A 27,937-nucleotide genomic window follows, 5' to 3' on the forward strand; every position below is an offset into this window, starting at 1 on the left:
GACAATAACTTGGGTATAGCAATCCAAAAATTCTAGGGTCAGTCACACGGAAATGTCTGTGATTGAGAAGATGAAAGGCTCAGTACGGGCCTCAGGTTCTACTCTTGCATGCGCTGCGTGGGATCGTCACTCGGGGATAGTGAGATACTCCTGAATCCCTTGCCACCTGATACGGGGGTCTCGGCATGGCAGTGAAATCATCATAGGTTATTCTTGTCTGTTTCAAGCCACATAGACTGGAGAAGCATGGTATGCGAGCGCAAACAGCCGGGGCCTGCAGGCAGGCATCGTCTTCGAGAACGAAGAAGCATTAGCTGCAAAGACCCGCAGGTGCCCCAGGCCAGCTTAGAGTTGTTTGTGATTGGAGGCGTTGCGCTGGATAGACGAAGGGGACGGACGAGCTGGGCATGAAGCGGTGGACACGCTGGCGAGTTCCTTTTCGGGTTCCACCAGGAGTAGTGCATACCAGATTGTGCGAAACCAAAAAGCAACGGGCGGTTCCTAGTGGGCGAGGGCCACAACCGCCGTGGCCATGACCGTCGCGTCTTCGCGAGGCTGGCTGTGACGTGCTTGGCTTTTGCGATGCTGTGAAGTCTCTGCGGAGGTCGCGACAGGTTAATAGGTACATATTGTGGCGTGCGTGGGAACACGAGACGGTCCGACGCGGAGATGGGAGGTGTGAAGAATGAGGTTTGACGCGTCGGTGGCCGGTTGGCTCCTGCTGGTTGGGGTAAGACGCGCGAAAACAAAGATGCGGGGCGCTTATGTAACGCGTCACGCACTAGGCCGCGAAAGGTCTCGGCCTAGCTCCAAGCGCGATCGGATGCTCTTCTCCGCCTCAGCGCTGCCGGCGCGAGCTTCGCTGCCCGTACTTCATGCCTCCCTACATACGTTGGCATGCGTCTGCATACGGCGCCCACGAGCTTGCCGCCAGCTGTCACCGGTCAGCTGCCCAACGGGGTTTTCGCTTCACGCTGCCACGTTCAACAGTCTGCCACCTTCAGCCTCAGTTCCCGAAGCTTCCGCGGCTTCCATGACACCGTGCCGCGACTACGACTCACGCTCCGCTGTCAGTCGCGCTACTGTGTGGTTTTCTTTGTACGCCACCTTCCACCTTCTCATTTCCCATGTGTGCATATCCGGAACGGCTGTTGAGCCCGGCGCCATCACGTTCGAACAAGTCTCGCCTGCCGCTCCCGCGAAGCACGCCCTCGAGACCCACACTGTGATGGTGGGACGGATCCATCTCCAAGGCGCACAGCACTTTCCAAGATCCCGCTCATGATAGCTAGACACGATCCAGGTAGTCGACGTCGGATGACGATTACCCGGCTCCTACCGCTGGTTACCAGGCAGCCGGTATTTCCACCCTAGGGCAGCTCAATCCTCATGTGCGGCTTCCCTGCAACTGATCATGCCTTTTCAGGACTGTCAGCACACGTCGTACCATCTGTCGAAATGCCTTTGTAATCCGCGGAACTCGAGCACGTTTAGAAATGCGCATCTACTGCATGCTGTCGCCACTATTCAATAGGCCCCGGCGAAACCCATCTGTCTAGCGGTCGTCAATTTGCTTGACGGGAGCTCAGCCTCGTCGTATTCAGCTGCTATTGTGGGGTAGACAGCCGTCCAAGACAGATGAAAATGGCTGCAGGTACCCCAGAAACCTCATATTACCCGTACGAGCTGCGCAAGCCATGCACTTCACCTTTGGATACGCTTGCAGCTCTAAGCTGGTAGTGGAATCTTCCGGTGCCCTTTGGAGTGTCCATCGCGAGCTGTACCGGTCGATCAAAGCGTATGCGATCGGCGTTGCATCGATCATCACTCGAACTGCAATGAAGCTACCAAACAGCATGGGGACCTACATCGGCACTGCCATGAACCTGGTGCCGTTTTTGCGCTCACATCACACAAGATCAGCCATCTGCCTTTCACTCGTCGACGTTGATTCCTTCAGCCTGTTTTCTTCACTTCCTCGGAGACCGATTTGGCACTCCGCCGGTATTCAATTCCGCGACCCTGACGAATCACTCGTCATGACAAAGAGGCTACTCCGTTATTCGGTCCACGAGGAACTAAGCTTCGCCTACGAACAGTCGATCACTGACAGAGTTCATCGCGTCCTACTGTACCCATTTCAGGTCTTCGTGCTCGCGCTTGAAGTCTACCGGGCTTCGCGCGCGAGCTTGACGTCTTTACGTGAGGGACTTTGGGCCTGCACTTTGGCGGGTTGGCAGGTCTATAACGGTGGTTGGTACCGTACTCATTCCATGTCTCAGCACGTGAGTGTCTGCGTTTGAGGGTGATCAACATCGTTTCTATCTGAAAAATTGCCGCGTCACCAGCCAAATTGTTGGATTGCACCATCTTTAATTGGGGAGTAATGCGAGATATTATCGCGGTCAGACCGGTCCGTGTTCACTGTCACACTCCTCTCGGTGGCGGAGGTTTTGATCTCAATCAATCAGACTGCACGAACGCGTCTTCAAGCACAGGAGAATTTCTCTGTGATGACGTGGGTTGCATTTGACTCTCGTACTTGAATTTATCCAGTACGCAGGTGCGCCTCGGACAGCCAGTGTTGTACATGACCCGCATACGAGAACCCAGGGATCAATGAGAGTGATTTGTTACATCATCTTCCCACCCGGAGTATCAGTGGCATTCTCGTCAAGGAGTAGCTCCTCCGTCTGTAGCAATTCAGGCTACTTTGCAATTCGCGATGACTAAAGGGCCGATGAGCGGCCGTAAGCGATGTCTTCGCCTTTTTCGGAAGCCTTATTCCCTCGACCTTTGCATGTCCTATTTTGGCGCTCAACACAGCTAAAATAGGAAAGGACACCGCTGTCAAACGTTTTCAACACCCCTAGTTCAGAGCACGGTGAACCAACAGCAATGTCGCCGCGTTGCCTGCTACGGCCCTTCGGGTGCGATCGTCGGCATGACAGCGCCGATCTCCAAGCCACAAGCCACAAAACAGGCGCTACGGCTGTGCCAAGGTGACACAGTGGTAGAGTAATTAAGGTTAAGGATGCTCTTCCCGGGCCGCCGTCCACACTGTTCTAAGCGCAGGGTGATGGGAGGGGCGCTCGTCGTTGCTGCTAATTCGGGTGGATCCCAGGGCTAAACCAAATCCAAACACCATGCGATACCCCTGTCCATTCAAACAGTGTACAACACGACGCATGCAACCTGCATGCACCAAATCCGTACCAGGTTATGAAATGCCAGTCACGCACCCTACTACCGGTGTATTCTCCACCATCACTTTCCCGGTCCGCAGGCTACCTGCTTTAGTGCGAGATGACGATGATCTCAGCCAGCCAACTCAATGTCATGCCATCAAAATGGCGATTGAAAGCCGTGTTCAGCTCATAATTAATACGTAAGGCGCTACTAGTAGCTCTTGGGGATGAGAAAAGGTGTGTGTCTGTGTGGCATTGCGGAGCATTGGTCTGAAAAGATCTTCAAACATGCTACCGCCTCGTCCAAGCCGTCGCCGCGAGTAGTCAGAAACACTGACGCAGGGAAGCAAAGAAATAATCACCCTGCCACCCGTCCACATGATCAACATAGGGACTGGAACTACTCAATCGTTTGTGGGGTTCTCGGGGTTCTCATAGTATCAAGAGTCCCTTCCCTATATGCTTCCCTCGATGCACCATCTACATTGCTAAACAACGTCGACGAGTTGATTCTCGCCCATAATGGCAACAAGTATGGATCGCAATTGCGCCTTGACGGACGACACCTTTGGTCCCTACGCCGGCGCGGAATGCCGTGGCGGGTTCGACTTTACTCTTCTCTTTTCAGAGATCTTTCTCTCCATCATACCTCTATCTCTGTTGATAGCTATTGCTCCCTTCAGGATCTACCAATTGTGGTGGAAGGAGACCAAGGTCTCTAGGTCTACCTTGTTATACACTAAACTAGTATGTACTTCATCGCGAGCTCAACACTCAGGTATCTGACCATTACACCACAGATAGCATGGGCCGTCTTCACTGGCTTCGAACTCGCCCTTCTCGTTGTTTGGTCGAACCGACAAGTCCGCAACAGTCGTGCTGAACTCCCTTCCGCTGCCATCAGTTTTGTCGGCGCATTGTTGCTAGGATGTCTCTCCTACGTAGAGCATATGCGAACCATTCGCCCATCATTCCTCCTCACAGTATACCTCCTCTTCACCAGCATATTCGATATCGAACGTTCCCGCAGCTACGGACTCTCCCCAGAGCTTGAGCATGTTGCCACCGTCTTCGGACCCCGCCTGGGGCTGAAGGTGTTCCTCGCTATAGTGGAAGCAAGAGACAAGCGCCGACACCTTCTGCCGGACTTCGCCAACAATCCCCCGGAGGCTACCAGTGGCATGTACAAGCGAGCGACTTTCTGGTGGCTGAACCCGCTGTTCAAAAAAGGATTCTCAGCGACGTTGAGCATCGAAGACCTCTTTCAATTGGACAAACACCTACGAGCCGACTACTTGCATCATTTGCTTGGATCATCATGGGCAAGAGGTAGGTCATGATCACGTTTGAACATTCTCCGCACACCCACTAATGCCAGAGCTCATAGTCAAAAACATCGGTACTCACTCTCTCTTCGGAATGACACTGAGGAACCTGAAATGGTCTATATTGGCAGTCGTGCCACCCAGACTTTTCCTGATCGCCTTCAACTTTTGCCAACCCTTCTTGATCGAAAGGGCAGTCCTCTTCTCCCAAGAAGAAGACACGGCGCAAACTTCAAACATCGGCTACGGACTGATCGGCGCATACATCATTGTCTTCATCGGTATCGCAGTCAGTATATAACCGGGATAACATGTCGTGGACAGCTGCGCTAACCAACCCTGCAGGTTTCTACCGGCCAGTACATGCATCTAACTTTCCGATTCATCACCCAAATGCGAGGCGGTCTCATCTCGATGCTATACAACAAAGCGACAGAAGTCACATTGACGGACGCGGACACTGCGTCTTCTATCACGCTCATGAGCGCTGATGTTGAACGCATTGTTACTGGCATGGAGACTGGCCACGAGATATGGTCCAATACTCTTGAAATCACCCTTGCGATGTATCTTCTGGAGCGACAGCTCGGCGCAGCATGCGCTATTCCTATCGGCGTTGCCGTCCTCTCATTGCTCGGCTCGATAGCAGCCACCAGCTTGGTAATGCAACGTCAAGCACTTTGGCTTGAAGGTATAGAACGGCGTATCGCAGCGACTAATGCTATGCTCAACTCAATGAAGGGTGTGAAGATGGGCGGACTCACTGAAGTGTTACGAGATGATCTTCAGAAGCTTCGAGTCGATGAGCTCAATATCTCCAAGAAGTTCAGGAAGCTCCTCATCTGGACTATGGGTTTCTGTAAGTCCTGTATCATGCAAAAGCTCCCCTCATTCACTGACTTTCGATAGCCTACATCTCACCAATCGTGTCGCCCATCTTAGCGTTCGCTGTCTTCTCGATCATCGCACAAAACAGCGGCGGCCAAAGCACACTGGACACTGCCACCGTCTTCACTTCCCTCTCGCTGTTCACACTCCTCACTGAGCCTCTAGGATCTCTCATCATGGCACTTTCTTCGCTCATGGGAGGTGTGGGGTCGTTCAAGAGAATCCAGGAGTTCTTGACGCTAGCTCCGAGAAATGAGCAGCGCAGATTCCCTTCCATCTATGGTGGCAGCACAACGTCGCTGTTCGCAGGTGAGTCGATCAAGGGATCCGAGAGTTCTCAAAAGAGCCGCGGCTCTGTTGAAGTGAAGGAGTTTAGTGCGCTCGGCTCTCAGGCTATCGTGATCGAGAATGGCTACTTCGGATGGGACCCGGTCAAGCAGCCATCTGGTACCTTGCAGGATATCGACATGATCGTCCCACGCGGGAAGATTACCATGGTCGTGGGACCGGTAGGGTGTGGTAAGTCAACCCTGCTCAAAGCAGTGTTAGGAGAGTTGCCTGTAATGGGTGGCTCCCTGCAGGTGTCTTCCCTGCGGATCGCCTTGTGCGACCAAACCCCATGGCATGTGAACGGCACAGTGCAGGAGAGCATTATCGGTGCAGCAGTATTCGATCATCGGTGGTACTCATCGGTTGTTCGGAGCTGCGCGTTAGATGAAGACCTCCGGCAATTACCCCAGGGTGATCAAACCGAGATCGGCAGCAAGGGTATCGCATTGAGCGGAGGCCAGAGCCAACGAATTGTAAGACACGCCAACACTCACCACTCTTTTCTTGATTGGACATTACTAACCACTGTACAATTCCAGGCGCTTGCCAGAGCAGTCTACGCCCAGAAAGACATCATCATCCTCGATGACTGCCTTAGCGGTCTCGATGGCCAGACCGAGAACCGCATCTGGCACAGCCTCTTCGGCTATGAGGGGCTATTGAAGCGATGCAGAACTACTGTTCTTGTTGCATCCTCATCAGCCAAACGTCTACCCTACTGTGATCATATCGTCTCTCTCGACAGCAACGGTAGCATCTCGGAACAAGGCCCCTTCGAGAAGCTAAGCAAGTCAGGAGGCTATGTATCAGGCTTCGATCTCGGACGCGCCGACTGGGACTACCGCCCAGAGAAGCACATCTACGAAGAGCCGCCACGATACACTGAGCGTCAAGTCACCGACGCCCAGCTCACAGAGGAGGACGTCCAAGCGGAAGCGAACCGCCGCACTGGAGACACAGCCATCTACCTCTACTACATCAGCACTGTGGGCTGGATCCCGACGGTCATCTTCATCATTTCCATTGTCATCTTCATCTTCGGTATCTCGTTCCCAACAGTTTGGGTGAAGATGTGGGCGGAGTACAACGAGAACCACCCCAACGAGCGACTCGGTTACTGGCTGGGCATCTACGCCATGCTTGGTGGGCTTGCTCTGTTCTTCCTCATGGTCAGTTGCTGGCAGCTCATTATCACGATGGTGCCTCGTTCTGGTGTCACATTCCACAAGAAGCTGCTGGATACAGTGCTCGCATCGCCCATGTCCTTCTTCTCCACCACCGATACCGGAGTGACGCTCAATCGCTTCAGCCAAGATCTTATGTTGATCGACATGGAGCTGCCAGTCGCTGCACTGAACACCTTTGCCACTTTCGTTCTGGTCATTGGACAGATGGTTCTCATCGCCGTTGCGGCTCCCTACGCAGCGATCTCATTCCCTGTCGTCATTGTCGCAGTCTTCTTCGTACAGAAGTTCTACTTGCGCACGTCGCGTCAACTCCGCTTCCTCGATCTAGAAGCCAAGTCGCCGCTCTACACTCAGTTCAACGAGATACTGGAAGGCTTGGCGACTATTCGTGCCTTTGGATGGCAGAGTTTCGTCGAAGAGAAAGCCAAGGCGCTGCTTGACCGCAGCCAGCGTCCCTTCTACCTTCTCTTCGCGGCACAACGATGGCTGACTCTTGTCTTGGACCTCGTCGTTGCAGCTGTTGCCACCATTCTCATCGTCCTCGTCGTCACACTAAAGGGAAAGCTCAGCGCAGGATATGTCGGTGTTGCACTACTGAACGTCGTACTCTTCTCGCAAAGCATCAAGCTGCTCATCTCTTTTTGGACTCAGCTAGAAACACACATCGGAAGTGTGGCTAGGATCAAGAACTTCACCACCGATGCCATCGCGGAAGACCATGAGAGTGAAGATCACATTCCTGCTTCCAACTGGCCAAGCGCGGGCAAGATCGAATTCAGAAGCATCGAAGCATACCACCGACCCGGTGAGCCCGTCATCTCAAACTTCTCCCTCTCCATCAACCCTGGTGAGAAGGTCGCCATCGTTGGTCGCACCGGTAGTGGAAAGTCGTCGCTAGTCCTCTCACTCTTCCGCATGGTCGAGCTCTCGTCTGGTAGCATTACCATCGACTCCGTCCCTCTTACCCGCATTCCTCGTCAAACCATCCGCAGTCGCCTCATCGGCCTACCTCAGGACGCGTACCTACTTCCCGGTTCGATCCGTCTTAACGCCGATCCTTTGAGAGAGTCCAATGACAAGGCCATCATGGCCGCGTTGAAAGACGTCCAGCTCTGGGACATCATTGTGTCCAAGGGCGATGTCGACAAGTACGCGCATCCGCTAGACGTCGAGGTTGAAGACCTTCACTTCTCGCATGGACAACGCCAGCTCTTCTGCCTAGCGCGTGCCATGCTCAAGAAGGACAAGTCCACCGTGGTCGTGATGGACGAGGCCACCAGCAAGTAAGTTCATCAATTGCCCTTTTTCAGATATCGAATACTAACAACAATATTCTAGTCTCGATGCTGCAAGCGACGCCCACGTCCAACGCCTTCTTCGCTCCCGCTTCCCACACCACACCCTCATCACTGTCGCGCACAAACTCGATACCATCCTCGACTTCGATAAGGTCGTAGTCATGAACAAGGGCCAGCTCGTCGAGTATGGCTGCCCGCACAAGCTGTTGGACCGCCAAGGGAGCTGGTTCAAGAGCCTTTACGAAGATACCGCACGAGGAGGAGACGTAGACGACGAGGATGATGATGCGATAAACATCGTATCGCGATAGGCAGCAATTCGGACACATACATAATGATAATGGGGTGACGAGTCTTTTCTTTGCACATATGTCTGCGGGTATACAAAACATTTCCTCTTGTCATCGCATTGGAGCCAAAAGGCGTTGGGGCATAGCAGACTGCGTTTATTTGTTACCACCTCTATATTTATGAAGAAGCCAAGAGGTCTTCGCCGTACACTGAGATGTTAATCAAACTTCCATAATATACACTATCATAATCCAAATTCTCCACAGCAATCAAGACGCACGTGATAGCTCTACCACAACCTCCTGGCCTTGGTTCCTGAAGCCTTGTATCAACCAATTCTTGATACCCGCGATGACATTCTCGGGGTTGCCATCGACAGTGTAGGAGGCCACCATGTCGCTCTTGATGTACACCAGACGGAGGTGCCTCAGCGACTTGTTGTCGAGGATGGATTTCATCCCATACTTCCGAACTATATCCGCAACCGACCTCGTCACCCTTCTCTTAGCCCTCTCAGGATCCACCCGTTCTAACTCTTGAAGTTGCCTCTCACCGAACATCGAATCTGTAACCGTAGATGTGTGCAGAGTGAAAGCCATCTCTTGTAGCTGAGGCAAACTTGAAGCGAGAGCGAGATACGGGTTCGAACTTCGATTATCGGTAATTCCGGAGAACCAGTGAAAGCCGTTCATATCCACTGTGAGGATATTCTTGTCGAGACCGGGTAGAGACTGCAGCATGTCACCGATGAAGTAGGTGTCTGTAGTGGAGGCGACAGTGAAGGTCAAGAGGCGGATGTAGGGAAGGACGGTGTTTTTCCATTCTTCTTCTTTTTCGGCGTTGAAAGTGATACCTTTGAGGAACTGGGGGCTAGCGGGGTTGGCTTGTGGAGTGCTGGACTCGGCGGCGATGTCGACGGTGAAGGGGCCTTAGGAGATCATATAGTTAGAGTTGATGAATACAATGAGGAGTGGGGAGTTATTTACCACGGCAAAGGATGTTCCAGACGGCCACGTCGGCGTCATCGGGAACACGTACATGAGCCAATTCATGGCCCTGGAGGTTGCCAGTGGTATTGGGGTTGTTGGAGGTAGACATGGTGATGGTATGTATAGTCACTGGGCGGTAGTTCAGATAAAGGATGGAGAATGATAATATATTGAAGTATGCCAGGCAGTGGAGTCTTGAAGTGTAGGTAAGGTGTCCAAGTCTGGTGGTGGTAGAGGATATTTATATATGACCCTAGGGCGAGACGCGACTATAACGTGCTCACCTGCCATGATGCCCGTGCGACAGAAGCGTTTGCTCGAGGTAAAGGAGAAGGCCAAGTCAAAGGCGAAGAGAATACTGATGGCGCGATCGATACATGACCAACGGGCCCATATCCAGTATAGTTGAGAGTGTGAGAGCGATGATCCACTGGCAAACGCACACTTGAGCGCTCTTTGTACCCGATCTATATCAGCAATTGCGTCCAGTGTGCTCATGAGACCCTGTCAGTATATCAAAGAAGACGTCAGGGGCCACTTGCATGTGACAAAATTCTCTCATTGCCGTTTGTATCCTCATTCACGTCAAGTCAGGGGACTACATCAGGTCCAGTTTGACATAGAATCGGTGCGGCAGCGCTCCGCAGAAAATGATGCATGCGACTGACCATAGCAAACGCTCTGAGAAAGCCGGGTATCCGCAGATGTCCGAGTCTCGGTCGAAGCTTCGTCTGATATCACGACAAACGTAGCATTGAGAGAATGGTGGTTTTGAGGCGTAGCAAAGTGAGGGATGTGTGCGAAAAATGATCCGAGTCCAACGGGTCGTTCGAGTGTCAATGTCGCTCTCTCGGAACGAGCAACTAATAATTATCGAAGATCTTTCAGCAAGAAACTTCGGGGCCGGACGGAATATCAATGTATGTTGCTGTTTGCGGAGTAATCAAGACGGGCGGCGGGGCGTTACCTGACCGGCTAAACTTCGCTGCTGACTCAACCCCGGCCGTGTCTGTGACGCGACACGATACGGCGTTGGACGGATCGTCGGAATCGCGGACTTGTTTCACAGCCCCGGGGCCGTCGCATACTCCAGGGCGCGCCCTACATACTCATGAACACCCTCACGATGATACTCAGCTAACGATAGGTGCTCCTGACTTTTGCAGCTTGCTCTTTGCGTCCTTTCTCTCTGTTATCGTCGCGTCCATTTGGAGCCATTGGCATGCGCGTCAGCCACGTACCCGCCCCCCTTCGTTCCTCTCGCCGTACGTCTACGAGCTATCGCAATGGCATTACAATCGGGTTCACCACGGGGATCCCTAGAAGAAGACGAAGCCCTCTTGACCCCGACAGAACCAGCCTTTCTGCCACCACACAAACCAACCAAGAAGCCATGGGTACTCCTCGTCGTGCTCATCTTCATCATTGTTGCAGTCGTCGATGTGGGCGCCTACCTTGCTGAGCCACCTCTGACGCGTCTATTTGAGGAGAATCTATGTCTCAAGTACTACCGCGAAAAAGATCCTTCGGTGATCGATGGCGACGGAAGCATACCAGAGCAGCTGTGCAAGGTGGATGTGGTGCAGCAGAGACTCGCCACCATTTTTGGCTGGCAAGACATGTTCAGCGCGATACCGGGTATTCTTTTGGCTGTACCATATGGCACCTGGGCAGATAAAGTAGGGAGGAAATGGATCGTCACAGCAAGCTTGGTCGGGTTGGACCTTGCCTTCGTCTGGGTGATGATGATAAGTAAGATGGCATTGCACATATCACAGACACAATGCTAACCTATGGCTAGCCTACTTCAAGTCTCTCCCTTTACAGTTGACTTGGTTCTCGAGCGCCTTCACGATAATCGGCGGCGGTCCAATCGTAGCCATGGCTATCGGTGTAACGATGATCTCCGACATTGTGCCTCCGGAAAAGCGAACGACGGTCTTCCTATACCTCACGGCCTGTGTCCTTGTTGCGGAAATGCTGGCACCGATAATGGCAGCGAGGCTGATGGAGAGCGGGAACTGGCTGCCTCTGCTATTGTCACTAGCAATACAGCTTGTGGGGGTTGTTGTGGCTTTGTTCATTCCCGAGACGCTGCACCTGCGCGATCTGCCTGAACCCAAGGACAGCGGAGACCAGGTCTTCGAGCTACAGCCCACGCCTACAGCCGGCCACTTTTCGCTACGAGCACAACTTCGCAACTTCCAGGATGCAGTGCACTTCCTGAGGAGCGATTGGACCTTGAGCCTGGTCGTCCTTACGTTCTTGGCTAATAGACTGGGCAGACAGTGCATCTCGCTTCTGGTCCGTTATGCTTCGAAGCGTTACAACTGGGAGATCAAGAAGGCCGCCTACTTGCTTTCATTTCGCGCAGCTACCAACTTGGTGGCCGTCACTATCTTGATCCCACTAGCAAACTTCCTTCTCTTGAAAAAGCTGCGTTTCCCTGCACACTGGGCCGATCTCTGGATCGCACGCGGATCGATAGCCTTTACTACCATTGCCTTCTTCGTCATGGGTATTGCCTCGCATCCTTCTCTTCTGATCATTGGGCTTCTCATTTACAACATGGGAACTGGTTACACCGCTGCAATGCGATCTGTTTCCATTCATGTTGTGGGTGGTCAGTCGAGTCCTGATATTGGCAAGCTCATGAGCACCATTGCGATTGCAGAAAGTGTTGGCGCCATGATCGCCGGCCCACTGCTGAGCGAGCTGTTCCAGGTGGGTATTGGTCTCGGCGGCGCCTGGCTTGGTTTGCCTTTCTTGACCTCCGTTGTGGTATTCGCGTTCATGACTGTTGTGACGAATTATATTGACGTGGGGGATAAAGAGCCATCTTATGTACCGGTGCATGACGAGGACGAGGAAGAGATACGCACGAGTGCGCTGGACCACGAGGAACTCGCCAGGCATAGAGACGTGCCATGATCATGAAATACAGACAGACTGCCTGACCTACATTTGAAGAATTCGGCTTCTCGTGCCCGATCGCGAAGGCTTTCTTTTCTGTTGGGGTGCATGTCATCTTTTCAAGATGGTAAGATTTCCCCAGGAAGGCGCATTCCAGAGACGGCAGTATCTCCTGCCGTACGAAGCTCAGGTCGCCACTCCTTCCACAATATCAAGCAGGTATGCAGAGACCGCAACTGCGACAACTTTGTGTAGCCGTTGTGTCTTTCTTCCCACATGTCCGAATGCATCACCTCCCATACCATACTGTTGGCCGTGCCTCATTACCGCTGTTTCTGCTACATGCCGTCAACACGTCTTTAGCACTGCTTCGCTAAGTTGGCCGCTCCCTCTTACCACACTACTTCAGCAACCACAGTTTTATCCCGCCATTCCGATGCTTGCTCGTGCAAATAGCGATGCAGGTACCCGACTCCGCCGGTCAAAGTCTGCCTCGACCGTTCACAAACGTCCCACTTCCATCGCCGAACCGTTAGGCCTAGATGCGATCAAACAGCAGGCCCTAGCTGCCGCTGCTGCTGCCTTTGCTCGCGCGCAGGCTCAAGATGCGGCAGACCGTAACGCAAAACGCAGTGCTGAGCTGGCGAGATCCAAGAGCAACGCCAGCCGCAAGTCTCTCACCTCCCAGGGCAGCCACTTCCCACCTCGCGACTCGAGCTTCCGGTCCTTGCAGCGTCCGACTGCCGAGCAGACGAGAAGTGCCCAACGCCTTTCTCAAGCTTCAGCAGACTCTACGGAACAGAACACAGAACAATTTCCACCCTTCTATCCTACTCCCAGCGTTCATGGGTCGCTTCCCATACCGCGGTATCTATCGACGCAGCCTTCGATCACATTCAGCGAGAATGCTAGACCTAGTTCCCAACCAAAGTCATTTCGACAGAGTGCTGCATCCTCGATTTCCTCGCAACAGATACGGAAAGCGCGTTCCATGTACTACGCAAGCAGTGTTCAGACCGGCTCACCGATTGCTCGGCCGCCGTCCAAGTATCTTACAACGCCACCTGTAGCAAGCATCAGCCCAGTATCGGAACCCTCGCCCGTGCCTTTACCCTCCCGAACAATTAGGCCGTCACCACTAGCAGGCCCGCGTATGCCGGTTACAGTCGGGCCTGATACTACGCTTGACAAAGTAAGAGATGAGTATCTGCAAGGCTTTCAGCAGAAGGCCGTGAAGCATAAGCCGTCGATGTTCCTAGCACCCTTCAAGAAAAGACAGGACAAAGGAAAGGACAAGGACAAGCGTGTGGTCTCGGAAGCGCAATCTTTCTCTACAAACTACCAGCAAACACCCGACGAGTCGACGGTAGACCTTGCGTTGAGCGAGTACATGCCGCCCCAAGAGATCAAGGAAAAGAGATCATTCTCTGGCTCTCTCAAAAGCAAGATCAAGAAGGTCTTTCGGCGCACGTCGGGCAAGTCGACTAATCTTCCAGTTCAGCAGATCGATGCCAGCCGCGACTACTTTCATACTGCGCACTATAGTCCACCCACTGCGAAAGAAGGACTAAGTATCCCTCCGCCTAATGAAGACACGTTAAAACGCATTCGTGCTCGGACACCGTCACTTGAAGGCGCTTACCCCGCATTTCTACGATCTGGGTCCAGAAGCAACAGCACTGGAAGTGCACGGAGCAATCGAAGTCTTCATAGCGAAGCCAATGCTGCGAACGTATCAGCTTCTCGAGTTACAAGTTGGGGAACTACTACCACCAGCGACACGCTGACACAACGTGCCATGAAGCGAATGACCGTTATCCATGAGTCTAAAGATAGCATTGGTAGTGAGGCAGACCGTGCGGCATCTACAAGTGCTTCAAGAAGGAAGTCTTTGCCTCTCCCACCTCTCGCCGCTTTCCGCGATCCCATGCCAATGGAGATCCTCACTGAAGAGTCACTAACGCCTGTCGATCCCAAACGCGTCTTTTCTGCGTTGATGAAAGAGATCGGATCGTCAAAATCACAAAAGTCTTCAAGCCCGACCAAACGAACACCGGGCGCAGAAAGCGATGTTTTTGAGTCAAGTACTACCAAGCTGTTCTCTCATACACGAGAAGTGCATTCCAGTGGAAGTCGAAACCTTCGTAGCAGTATCGATCTAGAACAGCGACCACCATCACGGCGACCGGCCACATCCCAAAGCACTCAGAGCAAAACCAGCACGATCAGATCTTTTGGACGGGCGATCAGATCCACCATCCGCACAGTCACACCCATCGGACAACACTCATCACCCGATCCAGGCCCTAGCAGTCATGTGGAGGGCACGAAAGGAGTACATCGAAGAGAGGGAATGATGCCTTCGTCGGGCAGCACGCCTGAGTCTGACGAGAGCCAGAACGATAGTGATGGAGCTGAGCGGAATTGCGCGGTTCAGATGTTTACTCCAACGACATCGCAAATTGAGAAGCGCGTAGAGAGAGCCAAAGACCGTTGGAAGACTCCTCTGGACGAGGCAGAGCACGTCCAGTTTCCGCGTGAAACTGGCAGAACTTACGATGTCGCAACGTTTGTTCAACGGACTGATGACTTCACGAAGCCGGCTGTTCAAGATGACAAGGAAGTTGCACCAGGCGCTCGTGGCATGGCTGGTCAATTTCCACGAAGACTGCCTGTTTCGCCCAGAGTATCCGTGTCACCAGCCTCTCACGCTGCCATGACGCCAATGTCTCCCAGTATCTATTCACGAAACACAGATGGCGTCAGCATCCTTCCTAACGACAGTGTCATGTCTTTCGGAGGGCCTGGTGAGGTTGAGCAATCTCAGGACGGCGGCTCAGCAGTCGTTTCGACTAGTCGGTCAATAAGAAGCTACGTTGTAGGGACGCCTTCTCCCCATCGGCGCGAACCTACTCGGACAAGTCGTGACTGGAGAGCTTGGCTGTCGCATGAGATCTCTGGTATGGAGCTCACCAGTCAAGAAGACCTGAGGATTCATGATCGGTATACCACTCCATCAAAGAAAGTCAGACCAGATTCGAGTCGTACATCACATACAGAACACGAAGACACGACGGTGGTTCTTAGGGGGTCGCTCGATGTTTCCACGCCGCGACCGCACGCCGAGGATACAATGGAGAATACTGAATTGACTATTATCCGCGCAGAAGATCTCAAGCGTCGCAATGACGATGGCGCACGTGCTGCGACGTCAGACGCCGGGAAGTCTTCGTCGCACATTGGCACACGCGACGGCAATTACACTCCTCTAGGACAGACTGGAGATACTAAGAAGGTTGACAAACACTCTCAGCCTGAATCAAGGTCTCTTTCGAACAGGCAGCATTTACTGTCAACACCCGAAGGCCATGCATCTAGATCGCGCCCGACCTTTGAAACGCCAGAATTGCCTTCAAGAAATGACCGATTCTCTTTCCATGATACTGGTCGACGCTCCAGTAGCAACGTCCTCGGATCGGCCACCGAGACAAATCTGCCGGACAAATCCCAACCCTCGCCCAAGTCCACACCCGATCCCAAAGCTACCACCAATACATCTGCCCCAGCCACGAACGAAACCACACAGCGCGTACCAATCACCACCTTAAAGAGGAGCCCCGCGCGGAAGGAGAACGTCACTCCTCCGTCCCTTCGCAGTCAAAAGAACTCCGCTGTCTCTCCACTAGGTTTATCAACGCGACCAAACTCCCAGCAATTACTATGTACGCCGCGTCGTGACTCGCCCAGCACCAACGTCCACACCCTTGAAACACCATCAGCGAAGAAGAATCCCAGCTCAGCAGAAATAACAACGCCCCTCCGTCCCCGCATCCGCGCAACATTACGGCCCATGTCCCCCGAGAAACTCGCTCGCAGACCACGAAGCGCTTTCGACCTCCGCGGCACCAACAACACCGGTCGCCCTACCGTCATCGACTTGGATAAATTCTCCCCACTCCCCGCGTCGTCTTCGGATGCGCGCCGACCAGCACTGACGCTGAAGACCTCAACCAGCTCATTGGCTATGAGTAAAGAACCGCATCCCGAGACCAGGGTTTCTGTTGGGAGAGGAATCGAGAGTGTACTTGATGGTGAAAGCCCTGGGAACGGAGGCAGGGATGGCAATGTAACACCAGGTCAGCGAATGGCCGACAAGTTTCTGAGGCAGAGGAAGAGTGAGAACGCCTTGTCTCCAGGTGGAAGCGCGGGGAAGCAGAGCTTGAGGGGTGGGTTGGTGTTGGTTAGGGAGGATACGCCTGCGTTTTTGTGACCATACTGTTATCTAGGGATATATGTATCGCGACAGAACTATATGGCGATTGGGCTCTTTGGATACACGTAAGAATGGAGATTCAAGACATGGGCATGGGTAATTGGATGGGCTTGGATTGGACATGGAGGCTTCTTCCAGTGATGGGCGCCGTTTTTTTTCGGTTACTTACTTGGTATGGTATATGCCCGGTATTCTGTAGTTCTACTAGTATCAATGAGTACTACATCTTTACTGATTCACGTTTCTATATGCACATTTCGAAGATTACATATACACGATAACAGGGTATTTTACTACAAAGGAAAAACGCTGATGTTGAATCCACCTCTTCTTGCATGTTGCCGTCCATCTATCCATCAATACATCCATACATCCTAACACCCATTCACATTACCCCCTTCCACCCTATCACAACAACTCCCCCTCCTCATCCAACCCCCCTTCGTCCTCCTCTTCCTCGAAATCCATATCCGCCGCCGCCTCATCCGCCTTTCTCTGCACCTCCTTCAACCCACTCATCTCCTCGACCCAGCCCCGCTCATTCAGTGCCCGAGCCACAAACTCCCACGGGTCCTTGTTGTACGCGTCAAGTACCCTATCACTACACGCTGAACAGCAGTCGTAGGGTTTGCCTTCGACCTGGAGGTTCGAGAAGGTGGATAGATAGCCTCTTATTGTGTGGGGTATTGTACCGAGGGGATGTTGGAAGGGCGGTGGGAGCGCGGGGTGTGAGGGTGCGGGTGCGGGAGGTGTGTTGTTTTTGGATTGGACTGAGGGGGGTGCTGCGCGGGCTTGTGAGGGGTGTTGGAGGATGGACATGAGGAGTTCGACGAGGAGGGAAGAGGCGAGCGGGGCGACGCCGGGGCGGGTTACGGTGCATTGTTGGTCGAGGGTCGCGTTGCTTAGGGACTGTTTTGTTGGGGTTAGCGGTGTGTATTCAGTAGAATGGGATGGGGAACTTACGTCTGCGGGCGCAACGACGTCGTTGCAGAAGTAGCATCCTAGTTCTACTTCTCCCCCTCTTTCTTGCGTTGTCTTCAGACCGTGGCGCATGACTACGTAGGTGTCGAAGCCTAGTGCGGCGTTGAGGACGATCTTGCCATAGGCTTTGCCCATGACTGTTGGTAGCCATCTACTCTCTCGTGTGTCCATGAGCAGGAAGATGGCGTCGTGTTCGCTGATTAGCTTCTGTAGCTTCTCAAACTCGGCTTTTGTCTTCGCGCTATCGGTCATTGGGTGACCAAGCATCGGTACCTCCATGACGTGCCCTTGGGCGTCGACCCCTGGATATATCTCTTGCAGGGCCTCTGCCGCTCTTTCGGCCTTCTTTGCGCCGCCTTGTAGACAGTCGTTGAAGTTGAAGAGAGGCTGTCGTACGGGATTGGAGAAGCTGACTGTGGCGTTGTCGATGAATGTGATCTTCCTTACACCCCATCCCATGAGCGTTCTTGAGACGTAGGTGCCTAGTGTGCCTGCTCCGAGCAGCAGACACTTGCAGTTCTTGATGACGTCCAGGTCGATGGTAGGAGCTATCCGCCACTTGATCAGCTTGAGGTTGAGGTCCACAGCCTGATCTGCTAGTTTGCGCTCGTCCATGTATTCCGAGAGGTCCACGTTGCGCGACGTCAGCTTGCCTGATTCTGTCCGTTCCCAGCCCGTTACTTTGGGTAACTTGGGTGTCTGTGGGCGCGTGTCTGGTGTTTCGGACGTGGCTGCTGCCTCTGGTATTGGGTCTGACCGTAGCTGTAGGATCAAGGAGTTGGAGTGGTCGCGTCGTGTGTGGGTGTCGCGATAACACATGATTTGAGCGTCGTTGAGGTGCCAGCGATTTCGCATCAGCACGAGCAGGTTGCGAAGGGGCCAGCCTGGGTTGGTTTCGTATGTGGAGGGGTCGGCGAAGCATATGAAGCGATCTTTGCTATCCACCTTGTCGAAGAAGCCCTTCTCGTAGGCCTCCAGTCTGCCTATAGCCCATGTGTATCCAAATTCTTCCAGGGGTGAGACAGGCGTTTTTGGCCTCTCGTCCGGATCGCCCCCTCCTTGTATGCGCTTGGCTAAGAAGAAGCCTCGCTGGCGGACGTCTGAGCTGTATCGCCACGTCTGCACCGCGTCTACCAGGTATGTAGTCTCTCTCGCGTGTAACCTTGTTGCCTCTCCAATCTGCTTCCACGGTGGATCTGACTGTATGGCGGGGAAGCCAAAGTGGTATGTGAACTTGTACTTCTTGAGGTTGGCGAAGATGATGGCTGTGAAGGAGGAGAGGAGGGAGGGGCATTCGTATATCGAGCCGTCGTGGATAGCATCCCATATCTATACCGCGTCAGCTTTGATCGCAGGGAAAGATGACGGACGTACTGTTTGGGCGCAGCGTTCGAGTATGGCGGCGCGATCAAGGTTCTTGTAGTCTTCTATGGTGTTGCAGTTTTTGATGATGCCTTCAGCGCGGCAGAAAGTGGGAGGGGTATCGTCTGATGTCAGCGCATTCGGGTGTATCTGTACTCGCATAGATCGCGACGAATGCTCTCCAGGACGGACTTCATACAGCCCGAGCACCTTACGCGCGGAGTCGTCGAGTTTGTCATGGTTAATTTTGATGTGTGCGAGAGCGGCATAGAATTGAACGTCGACGTCACTCAGCCAGGGCGCAAACTTGAGGGTAGCCATGGTGGGTGGTAATAGTAGGTGGTGGGGTTGTGATGGAACGGCAGTGAGGATGCGTGGCGAGGCGGAGATGTAGTCCTAGATGATGGCAGTCATACGAGCAAAAGCAATACACGTGCAGGTGTCAAGGGCGCCTGCATGTGACAGTGAATGTCCTAGTGATGCTGAGGCAGCCGCACGCTTCACCCCGCGCCATGTCATGGGTCCCGCCCTGAGCGATGGGCGAGGCGGGGCGGCACTAGACGCGTTCCTGCAGCCGACCACGCGCCTACCCGCTGTTAGCAATCCGAGATTCGATCCACGACTCCGCTCTTGCTCTTCTCGGGTCACAGCACATTTGGACGACATAAATCGCTATGCTTATTGGATTGTGCGGAGGCAAGCACCGTCAGAAATAACATGAGACGAGGCTGACAGGGCACAGGAATATGCGCGGGCAAGTCGTCGATAGCTTCGTACCTCGTCGAGGAGCACCACTTCATCCGCCTACGCCTCGCCCGAACTGCTGAGACGCCTCCAGAGGAGAAGTCAGCTTCCAACACACGTGTTCCTTCGCCGGTCAAGTCGTCTGTGGAGTCGAAGCATACCTTCCCGAACATCGAGTCGCTACTCGACTTTGTCACGTTGAGATGGAGAGAACGATTTGTTACAACGGACATATGGGACGAAACGGTGGTTGATGCCCTGCTCAGGCGTCCGTTCTTCCTCCTCGTCAGTGTAGACGCGCCTGTCAGTGTGCGATGGCAGCGCTTCAAGGCCCGATGTGCTGCCACCGACCACACACCGCCTACTCTCGAGGAGTTCGTTCTACGCAATGACAAGCACCTGTTTGCTCCCAGAACAGGCCTAAGCGCTCTCTGCCAAAGAGCACAGCTGAAGCTACTCAACTCGTCGTCCGACATGGCTTCCCTGCGCAGTGCCATACTGTTCCTGGACCTCATGGACGAGGCCCGTGTACGCCCAAGCTGGGATCAATACTTTATGCAGTTGGCAGACCTGGCAGCGCGCAGGAGCAACTGCATGAAGCGACGAGTCGGTTGCTGCATAGTACGGGAGAAGCGTGTGATTAGCACTGGGTACAACGGTACCCCACGTGGCATGACCAACTGCAACGAGGGCGGATGTGCGTTCACACTCGGGAATCCACACGACATAGACTAACAACATACAGGCCCGCGCTGCAACAACGCTGCACAGGGAGGTGTTGGCCTTTCCACCTGCCTCTGCCTGCACGCCGAAGAAAACGCCCTCCTCGAAGCCGGTCGCGACCGCATCGGCGAGAACGCCATCCTATACTGCAACACATGTCCCTGCCTGACATGCAGCGTCAAGATAACACAAGTTGGTATCAGCGAGGTGGTCTATAACCAAGGCTACCTCGTCGACGACCAGACGGCCAAGATCTTTACTGAAAGCGGCGTCAAGCTGCGCCAGTTCTCGCCGCCTGCAGACGGACTGGTAGATCTGAGCATCGGCGTGGGCGCAGACAAGCAGGAAGAGGACAAGGCAGAGGATGCAAGAGAGCTACTCGATGATATCAACTTCCTGCGACCTGTGGAAAATTAGAACAAGCTATCAAGATAGACAAGCCAGATATAAACTACGCTATCCGACACGCATGTCGTCTGACGGGCAAGGCTGTTGGCGGCGCGTGGTGGCGCATGGCGTTGCTCAAGGCCAACGCCTCACGAGGTGCGACCGCATGCAAACGCCACTACATGTCTTGGGCAACGCCATAATGTCCTTTCCGTTCCAACTTCAACCAGCTAGAGTTGGGTTTGGGGTATCGACGATGAGGGATTGCTGCAACAAGGGTTGGCCATAGCACAACCTTGCCGGGCAACACCGCCACGACCGCACACGCGACCGTCAGCAATGGTTCGGTTCGCCCGCGTGGCCCTTCTCATAGTAGCAGCCTCAAAGACGCGCAATGCTTCGACTTCGCAGTCGGCCCATGACGTTTGACCTTAAGTTCCGTAACTCGTGTTGCTTACCTCTCATTTCCCCGCCTCGACCAAGTACCTTGAAGTTTAACAAGCTTCGGCCCGCCTGGTCGGGTTGAACTTGGGCCTGATGACGCGCCCACGCGGCGCGGTACCGACACCGTCACTATCACAGTCACCGCCCTGCGATAGCTACATACTTATCTCGTAATTTGCTTTACCAAGACACACAAACAAAATACCGCTTGTTGTCGTCCATGTACCTACGGTAGCCGTGCTATCGTCCGTTGATCCACAAGCTTGACCAAGCCTCGACAAGCATCCGCTTCCGAGGCTTACACTCTGAGCTGGTCTGGGCACATTGGATGCACTAAACAGAGCCGCGACGAATCAACGCCAAACATGATGCAAAAGTCTCGGTCTAATCTTCGTATAGTCCTGCTTCAGGAAGGTGCCTAAGGTTGTGCTTCTGTTTGCACTGCGTCATCTCGCGTCTCTCGCCCTTCGGCTACGAATCTCAACGCGATAGCATGCCCTGCACGACCCAGAAAGTGGCGTTTGCGAGGTTTATTACCGAGCCTTGCTGGTGCCTCCGCCAACCTCCTGCTCTTCCGGGTAAGCGCAAGGGTCTGTATACCGCAATGCCGTCACGTAGTAAACGTTCAAATACTCGCCTTGGGCCCGGTTCTTCCGTGCCAGCTCACAGCCGCTTTCATCAGTCAATTTCAAGATGAAGCTCCTTTCCGTGGTTGGTTCTTTGCTGTGTGCTTCTACAGCGCTTGCTGGAAGCTCGCCACACAAGCGTGGCGTGTTTGAGAAGGTTAGGCCTGCCGTCGAGAGGCGCATGCCAGGAGAGGCTTTCAAGCATCCCGAGATCCAGAGGCGTGCCGAGAGCTTCTTCTTGACCAACAAGACTGAGTGTCAGTATTCATTGTCATACTGCGCTACATCAAACTAATAAGCCCATAGCCTTTGCGGTCAACGGTACTGGTATCCCAGAAGTTCCTTTCGACATTGGCGAGAGCTACGCTGGTCTGCTGCCAATCTCGGATGACCCGGAGGAGACGCGAAAGCTTTTCTTCTGGTTCTTCCCTTCGACCCAGGCTCAGACCCCCGAGGAGGTTGTCATCTGGCTCAACGGTGGCCCTGGATGCTCTTCGCTCAGCGGATTCCTCACGGAGAACGGCCCGTTCACCTGGGAATCTGGCACTCTCGCCCCGGTCCAGAACCCCTACTCATGGACCAACCTCACCAACATGCTCTGGGTTGAGCAGCCCGTAGGTGTTGGCTACTCGCAAGGTACCCCCAACATCACCGACGAGGTTGAGCTTGGCAACCAGTTCCGTGGTTTCTACAAGAGCTTCATTGACCTCTTCGGACTCTACAACTGGAAGACATACATCACCGGAGAGTCTTACGCTGGTTACTACGTCCCCTACATTGCCGACAGCTTCATCACTGCCGATGATGACAAGTACTTCAACCTTGCCGGTATCTCCATCAACGACCCCATCATTGGTGACGAGACCATCCAGCAGCAGGTTGTCCTCCTCCCATTCGTCAACTTCTGGCAGAATCTGCTCTTCTTGAACGACACGTTCATGGAGCAGATCACCCAGCATCACAAGGAGTGCGGTTACACCGACTACATGGACAAGTACTTCACTTTCCCCCCACCACAGGGCGCTTTCCCCGTTCTCCCCGACCCATACAGCTCGGAGAACTACACCTGCGACCAGTTCGACAACTTCTACTCCGCCATCCTCGAGGTGAACCCCTGCTTCAACATCTACCACATCACCGAGACATGCCCGCACCCATACTCCCAGCTCGGCATAGTCAACACCGGCGACTACTCGCCGCCAGGCGCCGAGATCTACTTCAACCGCACCGACGTCAAGATGGCACTCCACGCCAACGTCAGCACCGAGTGGCTCCAGTGCACCAACACCAACGTCTTCGGCAACGGCGACGACGAAGGTTCCGACCAATCCCCCGGCCCCGCCAACAACGGCGTCCTCCAGCGCGTCATTGAGTACACAAACAACACCATCATCGGCTCCGGCGACCTCGACATGCTCCTCAGCACCAACGGCACCCTCTTCGCCATCCAAAACATGACCTGGAACGGCGCCCAGGGTCTTTCCGAGTACCCCACCACCCCTCTGTACGCCCCCTACCACCCAGAGTACAACGGCGGTGCGCTTGCCGGCGCCGGCTACCAGGGCTACTGGACCGCCGAGCGCGGCATGATGTTCTACACTGCCCGTCTTGCTGGCCACGAGCTGCCCGGCTACACTCCTGGTGTCGCATACCGCATGTTGGAGATTCTCCTTGGACACATCAAGGACTTCAGCAGCACCGAGAACTTTGTTACTCAGACTGGTAACTTCACTGGTACTGGTACTATCTACAGACGCGGTCTGGGTATGGGTAGTATGGAGTTTTAGATAGGTGAGAGGAGAACCTCATGAGATGAGGGATGTATAGAAATCAAATCTAAATGTTGTCTCAATGCTTCGTTTGCATGCCTATTGCTGCGTGTGATTCTTGTGATGTGGTGAGATGGTATGGGAACATGTTTGTGATTGCTCAGTAGGTGATGTGGATATGCGCGTGCCATGCTGTGTTTCTTTCATGCGCATAGGCATGCAGCAGCAACATGTGAACGCCACGCCTCACCCCATCCAACCCATCAACCAACATCCCTCAGCCGCAACAATCAGCAACGATCCCATCACAGCAACCCAGAAGAAAAAGTGCGCATAGACATCCACCCTTTACAAACGTTTCAAAACACTCCAGTCAAAAATACTCACCCATCATCAACCTCCTACACGGCGCATAAACCGCATCCCAGCCACACATCCTTCTGATCGATATGCCGTAGCCACGATCCTAGCGTGCATGAACGTCAGTCGCGTCTGAGACAGCGCCGGGCTAGGATGCCGTCAAACAACGCGCCAGTTAGATCCCGGCTGTCGGTGTTTCGCATCGCAACCACCTCCACATTGAGCGAGTAGACAAGACGTCAGGTAGCCATTTGGGACTGTGGGAGGAGATTAATTCAGGGTATTGGGATGGGGGATTGGAGGATGTGGTGATGGAGAGGGGTATTGGAGGACAAGTGGGTTGCGGGGGCTGTGCTTGTAGGGTTGCGATGGGGCGTGGTGGGTTGGGGGTATGTAAAGAGTGAGATGGCAGTAATATTTGGGCAAGACACTGCTCTTCAGTCATTCATTCATTCTTTTTACCGGTAGTGATCGGCTCACAGTCTTTTCCTCATACAACATGCCTTCTTTCGCTTTTTGGAAGAGCAACAAGCCGGATCCGTCAAAGGCACCGCTGCTTACCGAAGATGCAGCAGCTCAAGACTCTAGTATGGTTATTCCTCTGGTAGCCAAGGACCTGGATCTGAATCCCGATGGCGAGGATTCGGGTGTTTTCCTCTTCGACGACGATGCACTGACGCTGGAGCCTGAGCAAGTGTTGGAAGCTATACCTCTCATCGCAACCCCACCTGTTGAAGAACGGGAACCTCTGATGAGAGAAACTGAGCGAGATACTCAGGTACCAGTCAAGAACTACTCGAAGAAGCTGATCTTGGACGACAACGAAGAGGCACCAGCACCGCCACCAAAATCGTCGCCATTGAGCCAGCCTCAAGGCATTGCTGCGACAGATGGACTCCTGCCTGCTGCAGAAGAAGAGTCAGCAGCAGTCCAACCTGTCCAGGCCGTTCCGCAGCAAGAAAGGCCCGCGCCTTCCCCTTCTGCGCACGACCAAGACAGCGCACTCAAACGGCCAGTATCTATCGCAACTACCAGTGGTACGCAATCCCGCGACCGAGACTCTGGTGTGTATGTCTCGGACGACGATAGTTTACCACCGCAGTCCCGACCCACGTCCCTCGCTCTGAACGACACCCATCATCAATCAAGGGGCTCAACCATCTCCTTGAAGCACACAGCATCAACACCGACCACTTCACCCCGCCAACGCACAGACTCAATCGCACGCCTGAAACGGCCTGCAGAACTGAACTTAGGAACTAACCCAGTATCCGATTCCTCCAAGCCACGCTCCGAGCTCGAGAAGCGATACGACCTGATTCGCAACTCGAAGACGCAGTCAAAAGCTGCTCTGCGATCGCCCACAGCGCTCCTACAGGAACGACTGAGCATGTCGGCGAAGAAGGAGAAGGTCGAAGAAGAGAAGACGCGTGTGTTCACACCACCACCTCAGACGACGAACGGGTGCTGGCTGCCAGGTCCAGGCGCGCAGGTGGGCGCTTTCACCAGCACATCCGTTCGTGCGCGAACCGAAGCTGGCAATCGACCCGCGTGGTGGTGCAAAGTCGACAAACTCGTTGTCTTTGACGGCATCGATATCGGTAGCGATGGGGATATGAAAATCCACACTCGTAGTAGCAAGGGTCTTAGCATTGCGCGACGACGTGGCGATATGGAGACGATTGTCATTCCGATGGACTGTGCGCACTGTCAGGAGATGCTGAACCGACATGAGTGGAAGTACGATATGCGCGTGTGTAAGAGGAGTGTATGTTGGGATTGTAAGGAGAGGTGCAAGTGGGAGTTGGAACAGGAGAAATCTGGTTCTGAAGAGACAGCTGGAAGAGCCGAGGGCAACAGGTATCGCGCGGACAGTGTGTTGCAGGATGAAGGACATGAAGAGGAGCATTTGATGCAGAAGGTTGGTATTGAGCAAGATCGGCCAATGAGCCCTATTGAGGCCTTGGGTGGTATTGAAGAGAGACTAAGCAAGTAAAAGGGTTGTGGCTTTGAATGAAAGCAGGAAGACTTCCGAAGAGACAGAAAGTGGAAGATTTCAACTTACATCGTGAGCCGTCGATCGGCTTTAGCAATGTCCAGGTATTGTGACACTATGCGTCAGACGTTTACCTCAGTCCAGATCCATAGCATCATCCATGTATTCAAAAGGCGTATCTTCAATCTCCATGCTTGTGTATCCGTACGACGTCTTGGGCTCGAAGTCTCGACTGGTCAAAGTACCATTCGTAGTACTGTCGGAATGCTGCTGCACTGCTTCATGAGCAAGGTCACATCCACCAATGATATTGCGCAACATATGCTCTAGCTGCAAGTCCTGCAACGAAATATTCGCACGCGCGTCGCCGCTGGCTATGTTTGCCTTGCTATCGGCATCTTTCCACGCATTACGGTATTCCTTCGCAATGCCTAGTTGTACCCGAACATCCTGTAGTCCCAGCGACCCCGCTAATGGACTCTTCTCGTCGTCTAAAGCTTCGAGAAGGTTTGCGTGGAAGGCGTGCGAAGCCATCGGTCGTGTTCGGTGCAGATCGGGATTGGTCTCGTAACGGAGGGCGTTGAAGTTTATGCGCGGCGCGGAGGCGGAGACGGAAACACCGAAGATGGCGAGACAGTCTGTAACGTAGCGTTCGAGGAGGGTATAGAATTCGAAGAAGTCGACTTTGAACATGGATTCGGCTTGTTTCTGCGCCGTGTCAGTGTCGCGACAGGTGGGGTAAGAAGACTGGTAGCCACCTACACTCGATGCGCCACTTCCCATTGCGTGCTGAGACTGGTGGTAGTCGTTCTCCTGTGCAGCGGCCTGTACGATCTCCATGGTGCGAAAGTAGGACACCATGAGCATCTCAGCCTTCCAACGGACGCGTCCTAGCAAACGCGTTACGCGATCTTTGTCCTGCTTGAGCTTCTCGGCTTTCGATTGGGCTAGACTTTCGGCAGGCGTCTTTGGTGCATACTTGGAAGTCTTCATGGTGTCCGTAGTATGTCTCGTCTGAGTTGAGGTGGTGTTTGAATCAAGCTATGGAAGCAGGCATTCGTCGGGCAGTCAACTACCCAGCAATCGATAAGCACCGCAGGAATGATGAGATTTGTCGTTACGAATACATCGAGCTTTCACGGCGCTTTCACTAAGCAAGTCAGGCATCGTAGACTTTCAATGTGGGCGCGGGCTGTTGCGGACGTTGTGGAAGATGGTTCTGCAGTATGAGCCATCTCATCCCAGAGTCATTTCGAAGACTCATCGCCGTACCGTGGATGTACATAGAGACGTACCAGCTCAGACTTAGTCGTCGGCAAATCACAGTCATCACATACCCAACCACCCAATGTACCTTCCAAAGTTATTGCAATCGGATCATCACGAGACGAGCGCGCAAACAAGAACGACGTTGTGGAAGCAAACCACTGTACATGGTTCGTGCCGAGGCTCGACGCTGACTCAGCTCACACTTGGATAGCCAAACACCTCCATCTGCGATCGCTTGGGGTAAAGGTACAACGCTGACATCCAGCAACTCCCAAGAGAGACGCAGTGTAACATCGCGTAGGATATGATGCATATACTCGCAGGTTCCGATAGGTGGGTGCGTCGCTGCCTGGAAACTATGCCAGCTGTGCCGCAGCCACGCATCTGGTTGATATGCAAGGGGTGAGTGAAGCTCACTTATATGCCGACCAAGCTCGATACCACTCACGATATCTGTCACTCTACAATGGTCCGCGCAACTAGAAAGCGAAAGGCTGTCGATTATGACGACTACTACGACACGTCATCAGACAGTTCCAGCATGTCTCGAGCGGGTTCCATTGAATCGACCCGTCAAGATAACAAAGGGAAGAA

At 53.6% G+C, this 27,937-nt stretch overlaps 9 protein-coding genes across 9 annotated transcripts; 6 read left to right on the forward strand and 3 right to left on the reverse strand.

The window, feature by feature from the left end:
- Window positions 1–3,722: 3,722 nt before the first annotated feature.
- On the forward strand, window positions 3,723–8,527 carry J4E93_008786 (uncharacterized protein; the record flags this gene model as incomplete). The annotated part of the gene is made up of 7 exons (XM_049346684.1): window positions 3,723–3,935; window positions 3,989–4,517; window positions 4,576–4,802; window positions 4,859–5,372; window positions 5,423–6,204; window positions 6,271–8,201; window positions 8,257–8,527. 7 exons carry the CDS (start codon window positions 3,723–3,725, stop codon window positions 8,525–8,527), a joined length of 4,467 nt encoding a protein of 1,488 aa, XP_049196104.1.
- A 249-nt stretch (window positions 8,528–8,776) lies between these two features.
- Window positions 8,777–9,605, reverse strand: J4E93_008787 (uncharacterized protein; the record flags this gene model as incomplete). Its single annotated transcript, XM_049346685.1, has 2 exons — window positions 8,777–9,435; window positions 9,494–9,605. The coding sequence occupies 2 exons, from the start codon at window positions 9,603–9,605 to the stop codon at window positions 8,777–8,779; spliced, it is 771 nt and encodes a 256-aa protein (XP_049196105.1).
- Window positions 9,606–10,782: 1,177 nt separating this feature from the next.
- Window positions 10,783–12,427, forward strand: J4E93_008788 (uncharacterized protein; the record flags this gene model as incomplete). Its single annotated transcript, XM_049346686.1, has 2 exons — window positions 10,783–11,248; window positions 11,298–12,427. 2 exons carry the CDS (start codon window positions 10,783–10,785, stop codon window positions 12,425–12,427), a joined length of 1,596 nt encoding a protein of 531 aa, XP_049196106.1.
- A 418-nt stretch (window positions 12,428–12,845) lies between these two features.
- On the forward strand, window positions 12,846–16,679 carry J4E93_008789 (uncharacterized protein; the record flags this gene model as incomplete). Its single annotated transcript, XM_049346687.1, has 1 exon — window positions 12,846–16,679. One exon carries the CDS (start codon window positions 12,846–12,848, stop codon window positions 16,677–16,679), a length of 3,834 nt encoding a protein of 1,277 aa, XP_049196107.1.
- A 411-nt stretch (window positions 16,680–17,090) lies between these two features.
- On the reverse strand, window positions 17,091–19,346 carry J4E93_008790 (uncharacterized protein; the record flags this gene model as incomplete). The annotated part of the gene is made up of 3 exons (XM_049346688.1): window positions 17,091–17,591; window positions 17,646–18,992; window positions 19,038–19,346. The coding sequence occupies 3 exons, from the start codon at window positions 19,344–19,346 to the stop codon at window positions 17,091–17,093; spliced, it is 2,157 nt and encodes a 718-aa protein (XP_049196108.1).
- A 196-nt stretch (window positions 19,347–19,542) lies between these two features.
- J4E93_008791 (uncharacterized protein) lies at window positions 19,543–20,909 on the forward strand (the record flags this gene model as incomplete). The annotated part of the gene is made up of 3 exons (XM_049346689.1): window positions 19,543–19,546; window positions 19,768–20,466; window positions 20,515–20,909. The coding sequence occupies 3 exons, from the start codon at window positions 19,543–19,545 to the stop codon at window positions 20,907–20,909; spliced, it is 1,098 nt and encodes a 365-aa protein (XP_049196109.1).
- A 1,107-nt stretch (window positions 20,910–22,016) lies between these two features.
- J4E93_008792 (uncharacterized protein) lies at window positions 22,017–23,736 on the forward strand (the record flags this gene model as incomplete). Its single annotated transcript, XM_049346690.1, has 2 exons — window positions 22,017–22,206; window positions 22,256–23,736. 2 exons carry the CDS (start codon window positions 22,017–22,019, stop codon window positions 23,734–23,736), a joined length of 1,671 nt encoding a protein of 556 aa, XP_049196110.1.
- Window positions 23,737–24,577: 841 nt separating this feature from the next.
- Window positions 24,578–26,074, forward strand: J4E93_008793 (uncharacterized protein; the record flags this gene model as incomplete). Its single annotated transcript, XM_049346691.1, has 1 exon — window positions 24,578–26,074. The coding sequence occupies one exon, from the start codon at window positions 24,578–24,580 to the stop codon at window positions 26,072–26,074; it is 1,497 nt and encodes a 498-aa protein (XP_049196111.1).
- Window positions 26,075–26,209: 135 nt separating this feature from the next.
- Window positions 26,210–27,067, reverse strand: J4E93_008794 (uncharacterized protein; the record flags this gene model as incomplete). Its single annotated transcript, XM_049346692.1, has 2 exons — window positions 26,210–26,782; window positions 26,837–27,067. 2 exons carry the CDS (start codon window positions 27,065–27,067, stop codon window positions 26,210–26,212), a joined length of 804 nt encoding a protein of 267 aa, XP_049196112.1.
- Between the last annotated feature and the right edge of the window lie 870 nt (window positions 27,068–27,937).

The sequence above is a fragment of the Alternaria ventricosa genome (genome assembly GCF_023758065.1).
Source record: "Alternaria ventricosa strain BMP 2768 chromosome Unknown scaffold_18, whole genome shotgun sequence".
In the NCBI taxonomy this organism is placed as follows: Eukaryota; Fungi; Ascomycota; class Dothideomycetes; order Pleosporales; family Pleosporaceae; genus Alternaria; species Alternaria ventricosa.